At 45.3% G+C, this 11,000-nt stretch overlaps 1 protein-coding gene across 1 annotated transcript; it reads left to right on the plus strand.

Annotated features, from left to right (window-relative positions):
- Positions 1-93: 93 nt before the first annotated feature.
- Positions 94-7,797, plus strand: LOC120505413 (myosin-1B-like; the record flags this gene model as incomplete). Its single annotated transcript, XM_039715879.1, has 19 exons — positions 94-349; positions 1,177-1,419; positions 1,526-1,702; positions 1,788-1,933; positions 2,016-2,106; positions 2,195-2,584; positions 2,698-2,824; positions 3,061-3,179; positions 3,424-3,620; positions 3,984-4,167; positions 4,254-4,419; positions 4,590-4,714; positions 4,901-5,209; positions 5,351-5,554; positions 6,213-6,338; positions 6,433-6,603; positions 6,695-6,799; positions 6,939-7,034; positions 7,525-7,797. Coding segments are annotated over 19 exons (3,385 nt in total), but the record flags the coding sequence as incomplete, so codon positions are not given.
- Positions 7,798-11,000: the final 3,203 nt, after the last annotated feature.

Below are 11,000 nucleotides of genomic sequence, written 5' to 3' on the forward strand. Positions count from 1 at the left end.
TGGGGGAAAGTGTTGACACTCATCAGACTATTCATTGCTATTCATTCTCATTGACACGGAGAATATTCATTGCACTTTTTAATTATGTCTCAGGGAGTCCATCTTCTGCATCCAGTACAACGTTCGTTCATTCATGAATGTCAAGCACTGGCCATGGATGAAGCTGTTCTTCAAGATCAAGCCCTTGCTGAAGAGTGCAGAGTCTGAGAAGGAGATGGCCAACATGAAGGGAGAGTTTGAGAAAACCAAGGAAGAGCTTGCAAAGTCTGAGGCAAAGCGGAAGGAGCTGGAGGAGAAAATGGCCTCTCTAATGCAGGAGAAAAATGACCTGCAGCTCCAAGTGCAATCTGTAAGTATAATTTGTATATTTCTTCCAGGTACCCCTATGGCACATATCTCTCATAACTCACATAACAGACAATAAATTATCTGAGAAAATATTTTAATATCTATAATGGAAGGTAGAATTCAGAACACTCAGTGTCACCATTATAATAGGAGGTTCTAGCTTGGGAATGACTTTTGAACCATGTATGCCCATAGGTCTGTTTCACCAGGCTCACACTATAACACCCAATGGAGTCACTGGAGATTTAGAATTTACAGTAAAAAGAGTCTGTGGAGCAATTCATCCAACAAATTACTCTGATATCAGTCAGTTGCCCAAAGACCTCTATGCCATTCTATATGATACGTGTTATGTCACCTGTCTTTCTAAAACCACTTTTCCAGGAGGACATATTGCATATGCTGTAACACAGGCCAACCTGGAGAAGATGTGCCGCACTCTGGAAGATCAGCTGAGTGAGATTAAGAGCAAGGAAGAAGAACATCAGCGCATGATCAACTATATGTACCGCCTAAGGCCATTGGGAGATCATGGGATTGGTCAATATTTAAACATTACCTTGTGTCTTTAGATGTTTGCCACACAGATTCAAAATGAAGCCAGGTTCAAATTAAAACCTCTGATTACACCTAATCTATATATCAACTTATCTCACTCAAAAAAAATTTTATTCAAAGTCAGTCTTGCCAAGAAAAGCTTATAAAAATATAAAGAAAAAAATCTCTACCCATTTATAAACAGTACTTAATTTTCAGAGAAAGTAAATTTCTCTATTCAGAATCATTGCAAACAGTTGTGATTAGCAAACAAATCTGTTTCTCTAATAGGAAGCAGATGCTTTGGCTGATGCTGAGGAAAGGTGTGACCAGCTCATCAAAACCAAAATACAACTGGAAGCCAAAATTAAAGAGGTGACTGAAAGGGCTGAGGATGAAGAAGAAATTAATGCTGAACTGACAGCCAAGAAGAGGAAATTGGAGGATGAATGTTCAGAGCTGAAGAAAGATATTGATGACCTTGAGCTAACACTGGCCAAGGGGGAGAAGGAAAAACATGCCACTGAAAACAAGGTATGAGGTAGAACCTGCCACTCGCACTCCTGAAAATGGGCTGTGCGCTATTACAGGACCTCTATATCTGCTTCCTTTATTTATATTTGCTCCCTTCTTCTCAAAGGTGAAAAACCTGACTGAGGAGATGGCAGCCCTGGATGAGACCATTGCCAAGCTGACAAAAGAGAAGAAAGCCCTCCAAGAGGCACATCAGCAGACACTGGATGACCTGCAGGCAGAGGAAGACAAAGTCAATACTCTGACCAAAGCCAAGACCAAGCTGGAACAGCAAGTGGATGATGTAAGCACACAGACATAGAGCAGGAACAGGACAGGTATGGAGCCTGACCTGGCTGGCAGAGGCCTGATGGTCTTGTTGTGTTCAGCTGGAAGGGTCCCTGGAGCAAGAGAAGAAACTGCGCATGGACCTGGAGAGAGCCAAGAGGAAACTGGAAGGAGACCTGAAGCTGGCCCAGGACAGCATCATGGATTTGGAGAATGATAAGCAGCAGCTGGATGAGAAACTGAAAAAGTAAGTGTGACTCTGGGGCACCTGAGTGCTGGGCTGCAGCACTTGTTTCTTTGAGCTCTACCATGTTTCACTTGGTCCAAAGGAAAGACTTTGAAATCAGCCAGATCCAGAGCAACATTGAGGATGAACAGGCCCTGGGTGTGCAACTTCAGAAGAAGATCAAGGAGCTGCAGGCAAGTGTCTGTTCCTCACCCTGCCTTGCTCAGGCTCAGCTCAGGCAGGAGGAGGGCACGGCTGTCAAGGGTCCCTGCTGTTCTGCAGGCCCGCATTGAGGAGCTGGAGGAGGAAATTGAGGCAGAGCGAACCTCTCGCGCTAAAGCAGAGAAGCATCGCGCTGACCTGTCCAGGGAGCTGGAGGAGATCAGCGAGCGCCTGGAGGAAGCAGGAGGGGCCACAGCAGCTCAGATTGATATGAACAAGAAGCGTGAGGCAGAGTTCCAGAAGATGCGCCGTGACCTGGAAGAGGCCACGCTGCAGCATGAAGCCACGGCTGCCGCCCTGCGCAAGAAGCACGCGGACAGCACAGCTGAGCTGGGCGAGCAGATCGACAACCTGCAACGCGTGAAGCAGAAGCTGGAGAAGGAGAAGAGTGAGCTGAAGATGGAGATTGATGACTTGGCCAGCAACATGGAGTCAGTCTCTAAAGCCAAGGTACACAATTATTTTATTGGTTCATTGACCCAGTGGAATGCAACACAATCCTTGCTCCCAGGCTTCTTTAGAGTGTGGATGATTAACTCATCCCTGTCTATATGCTGAAACAGACCAACCTGGAGAAGATGTGCCGCACTCTGGAAGATCAGCTGAGTGAGATTAAGAGCAAGGAAGAAGAGCATCAGCGCATGATCAATGACCTCACTGCTCAAAGAGCTCGTCTGCAGACAGAGTCAGGTGAGACCTCCACATCTACATGTGCAGATCAATAATGTCTCAGAGTTATTGCAGAAATTACATTTCAGGGCATGTGGTCTTTTCAACACACTTTGTGTCACATCTATTATGAAATGCTTGAAATGGGATCATAAGTGTCGGCAGCAACTGAAAACTAGCTGGTTTTATATCTCCAAATGTTTGCAGTGTCACCATGAATGGCATTAAAAATGTTGCGTATCTGCACATTTTCTCAGGTGAATATTCACGTCAGGTGGAAGAGAAGGATGCTTTGGTTTCTCAGCTGTCAAGAGGCAAACAGGCTTTCACCCAACAGATTGAGGAACTCAAGAGGCATTTAGAGGAAGAGATAAAGGTGAAAACACATTTTCCTAAATGTATTAAATCAACAAGATGAAAGGGACAAAAATAACCCCTTAGATATTGGAGTACAAGTTTTCCCATAAGGGCACTGCTTCTCTTTCCCTGCAGTCCATTCATTAATTCCTTGCAAATTTACACATCCTTCCCATCAGAGGTCTTTCTAAGATCTTCTCATTGAGGAGATTTGCCAGGATATTTCCCTTCATTTTCCCACTGTTTTTTATTTTTCTACCAAGGCCAAGAACGCCCTGGCCCACGCCCTGCAGTCTGCTCGCCACGACTGTGACTTGCTCCGGGAACAATATGAGGAGGAGCAGGAGGCCAAGGGGGAGCTGCAGCGAGCCCTGTCCAAGGCCAATGGTGAAGTGGCTCAGTGGAGAACCAAATACGAGACGGACGCGATTCAGCGCACAGAGGAGCTCGAGGAGGCCAAGTATGTGGAAAATGTGGAGAACGCTGGCAGATTAAGTATGGAAATTTGAGGAGCCCACTGTGACATTGTCAAGAAAAAGTCAGTGTTCTCCTTTGGGTGGGGTTACAAAGAGACAAAGTATGACAGAAAGCAGGGACGCACTGGGGAAAAGCCGAAAGGTCCAGAGTAGCAGAGAGAGGCCAGCAGAAAGGGACCTGCTGCAGGATTGCTCCAGAATTCAGACATGGAAATAGAGTGGCTGTCTGGGAGAAGTCTTACACCTCTCTGTGAATGTGGATCATACAGTACAAAGAGGCTAAATTTACTCCTGTGAAAAACATGCTGCTTCATGCCACAGTCTTACTTATGATTACTGTTTTCCAGGAAGAAGCTGGCCCAGCGTCTGCAGGATGCAGAGGAACATGTTGAGGCTGTCAATGCCAAATGTGCCTCCCTGGAAAAGACAAAGCAGAGGCTGCAGAATGAAGTGGAGGACCTGATGATTGATGTGGAGAGATCCAATGCTGCCTGTGCTGCTCTGGATAAGAAGCAGAAGAACTTTGACAAGGTCTTTTGGCCTCCAGCACCAGCACCCCTGGCCAGAGCATGGCTCCGTGATGGCCACAGCCCTAGTCACACCCTGTTTCTCTTCAGATCCTGGCAGAATGGAAGCAGAAGTATGAGGAAACGCAGGCTGAGCTGGAGGCCTCGCAGAAGGAGTCGCGCTCTCTCAGCACGGAGCTGTTCAAGATGAAGAATGCCTATGAGGAGTCCTTGGACCACCTGGAAACAATGAAGCGGGAGAACAAGAACTTGCAGCGTAAGTCCCTGGGCCTCTGCTCCTCCCTGGCCTTACTCACTATCAGCCTTTGCCACCATTGTTCATGGGTGTGTGCCTGCAGGTCTGCAGAGATGCCTGTCACCTTGGTGGGACAGGGCCCTTCCCATTCTGCTCGTTGCCTGACCATGCCATTGATCTTTGTTCCACAGAGGAGATTTCTGACCTCACGGAGCAGATTGCAGAGGGAGGAAAGGCAATTCATGAGCTGGAGAAAGTGAAGAAGCAGGTTGAGCAGGAGAAATCTGAACTGCAAGCCTCCCTGGAGGAAGCTGAGGTACATCACCATAATCACTGGTGTCTGCTGTAAATAAATGCGAAAATAGGGCTGAAAAGGCCTTGGTTGTCCTCTCTTCTGGCTGGGGAGTGCAGACAGCTGAGATCTCATGAAATATTTTACAATTCCCTAGAATATAAGAAGAACTTTTATCGATGTTGTCAATGTTTGTGTTCACTTGTGCAGGCCTCCCTGGAACATGAGGAGGGAAAGATCCTGCGCCTGCAGCTTGAGCTCAATCAAGTGAAGTCTGAGATTGACAGGAAGATAGCAGAGAAAGATGAGGAGATTGATCAGATGAAGAGAAACCACCTGCGAGTTGTGGACTCCATGCAGAGCACCCTGGATGCTGAGATCAGGAGCAGGAATGAAGCCCTGAGGCTGAAGAAGAAGATGGAGGGAGACCTGAATGAAATGGAGATCCAGCTGAGCCATGCCAACCGCCAGGCTGCAGAGGCACAGAAGAACCTGAGAAACACTCAGGCCGTGCTCAAGGTATGGCACAATGCTCTGATTTTTAACACAGATAAATGTTTTTCCTCTGTCACAACTCTTTCAGTTCTAAGTTGACGGGAAAATAGGAAATGCAAAAACAGAAAACACACACCTCCCAATCTGTCGCATCTCTCTTTCCAGGACACTCAGCTGCACTTGGATGATGCTGTCAGAGCACAGGATGACCTGAAGGAGCAGGTGGCCATGGTGGAGCGCAGAGCAAACCTGCTGCAGGCTGAAGTTGAGGAGCTCCGGGCAGCCCTGGAGCAGACGGAGCGGTCGAGGAAAGGGGCTGAGCAGGAGCTTCTGGATGCAAGTGAGAGAGTTCAGCTCCTCCATAGCCAGGTCAGTTAATAAACATAGTTAGGATTTATACTATTGTTCCATATGTGTAAATGTACTTAAGACTGGCAGAGCTGTATCAGTGTTTGGTTAAATGCCGGGGCTTTCACAGTAAATAATAAGTAATAGGTGATAGATAATATTAAGACTTCCGTTTCAGATGTAGATAGAGTATGAATTCCAGTAGACTACAGTATAGATACCTTAACAAGTGCAGAGACATTCGTGAGGTTCTTACTCTTTTACTGGAGTTCAACAGCTTCACATTTCCATTTGAGACTTTAAAGGTAAATGTAGGTTTACCATGAAGAAAATAGGACCGCAGTAACTCTTTCATTAATGTAATTTAACAATGTCACTACAAGTATTCTGTAGAACCATCTCAAAATTTTGTGGTTGGTAGAGTGAAAATGGTAAGGAAAGCATTTTTTTATTTTTCAGTATAGATTCCTTCTTTGTTGTCTTTGAGAAAAGACTTCATAGAGGATGCTCATGAAATACCAAAGCACATCATACCTGAGAAATTAATAGCTACAACAGTAGTTCTCTTACAATCCAATGTGACCTGATGGCACAATCTATATTTAAAAAACACTTATGCTGTACTTGATATCACACTGTAAGCCTTCCAAAAAACCATCACGTTCATGCTCTTCAACAGAACACCAGCCTGATCAACACCAAGAAGAAGCTGGAGACGGACATTGCTCAAATCCAGGGTGAAATGGAGGATACCATCCAGGAAGCTCGCAATGCTGAGGAGAAGGCCAAGAAGGCCATCACTGATGTGAGTTGGACACTCCTGGCATTGCTGACGATGAATGCACTCTCCCCAAAATATCTCCAGTCCCAAAATGGCTTTGACCTTTTGCTCTGATCAGGCGGCCATGATGGCAGAGGAGCTGAAGAAGGAGCAGGACACCAGTGCCCACCTGGAGAGGATGAAGAAGAACCTGGACCAGACAGTGAAGGACCTGCAGCACCGTCTGGAAGAGGCTGAGCAGCTGGCACTGAAGGGAGGCAAGAAGCAGATCCAGAAGCTGGAGGCCAGGGTGTGTAGGGCTGGGGCTGTGCCTGAGTGAGCGTGTCTCTCCTTGGAGAGCCATTGTCAGGGCAGCTGCAGGGATGGGCTTGTCCTTGCAGGTGCGGGAGCTGGAAGGGGAGGTTGATGCTGAGCAGAAGCGCAGCGCTGAAGCCGTGAAGGGCGTGCGCAAGTACGAGCGCAGGGTGAAGGAACTCACCTACCAGGTAAGGCAGGAGCTCCCCTTGGGCTGATGAACCCTCATTCCATCAAACAAAAGACGTTCTCATGGACTCCAAGGACAAACGCTATATTGTGGTGTGCAGAAAGCAATAATTCACTCTTTCCATTTTGCCTACCCTCTAGTCTGAGGAGGACAGGAAGAATATTCTCAGGCTGCAGGATCTGGTGGACAAGCTGCAAATGAAAGTGAAATCCTACAAGAGACAAGCTGAGGAGGCTGTAAGTACCAGTTTCTCCAAACCAGACTTTCTTCTGGTGGAGGTGGAATTCTGCATTTATGTTTTCCTCTGTATAGCTTTTTGAAACCTCGTCTGTTTCGGTGCAACATGATGATATTTTGATACAATGGGGAATGTAGAATAAGACTTGCTTAGTTTGTGATGAAATATACTTCCCAACCCTCTGTGTTTTGCTCATTTCCCACTCTATATCTTTGCTTATACCTTGCCCTCGAAGTCAGAAGGAGCTGTCAGCCTGTATATTCAGGACTATGACATGAACTCTGCCTAGCCCATGCTGTATATAATGTCTTATTGACATCCCAGTATTCTTTTCTCTTCTGACACACACAACACCCTGAGTAGCTTCTCATCTTGGTTTTGTATCTGCTCTGCTAGCCCAGCTCTGGCATTTGAATTTTTGTTTGCCCAGTTTTCTGGTAATAAACACACCCTGCCTGTTTTTTTCCCAACTCCCTCTGCTCTCACAGGAGGAGCTGTCCAACGTCAACCTCTCCAAGTTCCGCAAGATCCAGCACGAGCTGGAGGAAGCTGAGGAGCGCGCTGACATTGCAGAGTCACAGGTCAACAAGCTCCGAGCCAAGAGCCGTGAGATTCATAAGAAGATAGAAGAAGAGGAATGAGGCTCCCAAGACTAAAAAGTGACCTGAGGGCTGCATAAAATGTAGACCTCTGTGTTGCTTTCTTGAGTAATTATCATTTATGTCTAGGTAATAAAGACAGTAGAGACCCTTGCATATGAACAGCGACTATGATGTTTTATTTATTTGTTCTAGTATTCATTACTTTTGAAGTACATGTACACAGTTCATCTTCATGTTTAAAAGTATATCAAACAGCAAAGCATTTTTACATTTGCATTTTTAAAATGCATGAAGAATGGTAATAATTATATGGATTTATTATTCCTCTTGGAATGATAAGTATGCATTTCTTTGATGGACTAGGGTTACACTCTTCCAAGTGATTTTCATCTTCTTAGGAAAAAGAAAATAATAGGAGTAAAAGGTCCTGAAGCATTTAGCATACACACACACACACACACACATGTATATATAATGATATATATATATATTTTATTAATTGACAAATTTTGGTTAAGATTAAGAGTACAGGAAACTCAAATTTCATTCCAAGTTGTGACAAGCATAGACACCAACATGGTGAGGAACTGGCACCAAGAGATAACCCCACTCCCTTTCTCTGAAGTAATTCTATTTCATGTATAGCACACAATTATACCCATTCATGTTGTCATAACATCGCAGAAGTTCCATACTGTTATCTCCTTATCACAAAAGTTTCATGCCTTCTCGGTGTTTTCTCATGGGCAGCTCCTCCAAGCACTGGCTCCAGTTCCTCACCAAGTAGCCAACCAAGTCCAGTTCCTTCTCAACCAGCCAACCCACTCTTTTATAGCACTCTTCTTATTGGTTACAGTTCTGGCCTGTTAAAGTCAGGCTTGTTCCAAATCTTTGTTAATTGGTCCAGTTGCAACTCCTTAGGGGTAAGATTACTTTATGCATTATCTTTATTTTTTTATATTCTATCCCCCCACACATTCACATGTAGGATGAGTGAGAAGAACCCACATTTAAAAGATTGTGGAAGAAAGAATAGCTAAGACTGAGGACTCTATTCATAATTTCAGCGAAACCTTCCACTGCCTTTCTAGATTCAACCCTTCTGGTCTGTCCACAACCTAACTGTTCTGTCTGTTTATTGTCATTCTCAACATACTGCTCATTTTCCTAAGAACTGATTATTCGCCCATAATATTGTATTTTGCATTAAGCTGAACTAGACAGTCAACATTTATATGTTGATTGGAAATACCAGGTAAAGCACTTTGGTTGGAAAATGTATCTAAATACTGATCACACTTTACAGATGGGTAAGTAAATTAGATGGTTTGGGAGCACATTAAATGTGTCTAAGGGCCTGGTAAATTAGAAGCAAAGGTGGATAGGTTCTCCTGCTGCTGATAAACTTGTTTTTGCCAGACACAGAGTGGGATACTGACATGATTGGTATTTTGTGTCAAGCTTTAGCAGCTCTCTCTAACTTGCTGTTTATTTAAAGCAAGTCCTAAACATCTTTGGGCATCCCACCAGAACTGTCAGTCCCGAGCTGACCTTCATATGTCCCTTTTGGATATCCTTTCCAATCCTTCAGCCAGTCTACAAGTGCAGTAAAAACACTGCTTTAATATTATAAACATTCCTAATTAAATATGAAAATAACATTTGAGCAGCAGATGACAGCTGGAGCTGGGAAGGGACACTACTCCATCCATTGTAGAAATTATAGGATCCATCACAGCTGAGCATCTGTGGGATTTTTGGTGCTCCCCTGAACTCTTTGGGCCCTTGCTGTACAGTCTGTGTGAGCAGGACCTGTCTTCCCTGTGACTCTGGTGATGTCAAACACAGCCCAGCTGCATGGCCATCACAGGACATGTCAGTGTGCTTCTAGGTGCCCTGCTCTTCTGAGGGCTCATCAGAGACCTCCATTAACACATCTCTGTTTTTGTACCCACTGCATTTCAGAGAGGGTGGCAGGGCGAACCAGGGAACTTCACTTGAGCTGAGCAGCAAAAAGCTCTTTTCTGCTCTTCTAGCACGTTGCATTTCTCCTCCATCCATGGGTTTTTTTGCTGTGTCAGAACCCTTGTGTGGACGGATCCTGGCTGGAGGTGGGGCCCCACAACACGAGGCCACAATACAGGTGGAAATGCTCCTGGAGCCAGCTTCAGGAGCTGCAGTAACCAAAGGGGGCCTCTGCCAACAAAGCACAAGAGGGAGAACTTTGTTCTGCTAATGCTAATGCATTTGTATTTCCCCATGTGGCTGCTTACCTACATCCAGCTCCTTCTGCTGCAAAAGCAGGGTATGGGAGGGGAGCTGTGGGAGGCAGGGAGGGGAATAGTGGGAGCAAGACATGGTTGGGCACAACAAGAGAAATAGGAAGCCTCCACCAAGGCCTTGAGCTGCAACTATGCAGAGCAATATGGACTGTCCAGGCAGGTGCAAAAGGAATCTGTTTATTGCAAAAGCCAGGCCTATTCAAGCAATTTACTCCAAACATGAAACTTATGTCTGCCAATCTCCTTCCCACACCCAGGATTACAGTGCCATCACAGAGATGCAGACAGCTGAGAGAAGAGGAGGAAGGAATTACCTCACTTTCTTGGCATGGGAAGGGAGCTGTGGCAGGCAGGGAGGGGAATAGTGGGAGCAAGACATGGTTGGGCACAACAAGAGAAATAGGAAGCCTCCATCAAGGCCTTGAGCTGTAACTATGCAGAGCAATATGGACTGTCCAGGCAGGTGCAAAAGGAATCTGTTTATTGCAAAAGCCAGGCCTATTCAAGCAATTTACTCCAAACATGAAACTTATGTCTGCCAATCTCCTTCCCACACCCAGGATTACAGTGCCATCACAGAGACGCAGACAGCTGAGAGAAGAGGAGGAAGGAATTACCTCACTTTCTTATCCAGACCTCTGAGTAGGAGATGCTAAGAGAGACAGGAGCACAACTGGTACAGTAATTGTGGAGGCAATATTCTGTGGGACAGGTGAAGCTTCTGAGATGTGACTCACTTCAGATTTCCTTGTTTTTGGTAGGAACTGTAGTTTGGAAAGTGAAGACTAATACATGAAAAGAAAGAAACAAAAACACAAACAAAAAATCCTAGCAAACCAACCAGCCAAAACCACCACACTGAAAAAAAAAACCAAAACAACCCAAAACCAAACCCTGAACAAATCCAGATCTGTTGCATGGGGAGGAAATTGCTTCTCAGTAAAGTGAATGGTTCTACTGCTCTTTTCACCTCTCTGGTCCTTGTGAACATAGAGCATTTCCCCTCCTTAATCTGGGCAAGGAAAATCCCAGAGATGAGAACAGTAATTTGGCTTTTTACACAAACTATCACGAGGTTCA

This window comes from Passer montanus, unplaced genomic scaffold, assembly GCF_014805655.1.
Source record: "Passer montanus isolate IOZ18808 unplaced genomic scaffold, ASM1480565v1 scaffold35, whole genome shotgun sequence".
Classification (NCBI taxonomy): domain Eukaryota; kingdom Metazoa; phylum Chordata; class Aves; order Passeriformes; family Passeridae; genus Passer; species Passer montanus.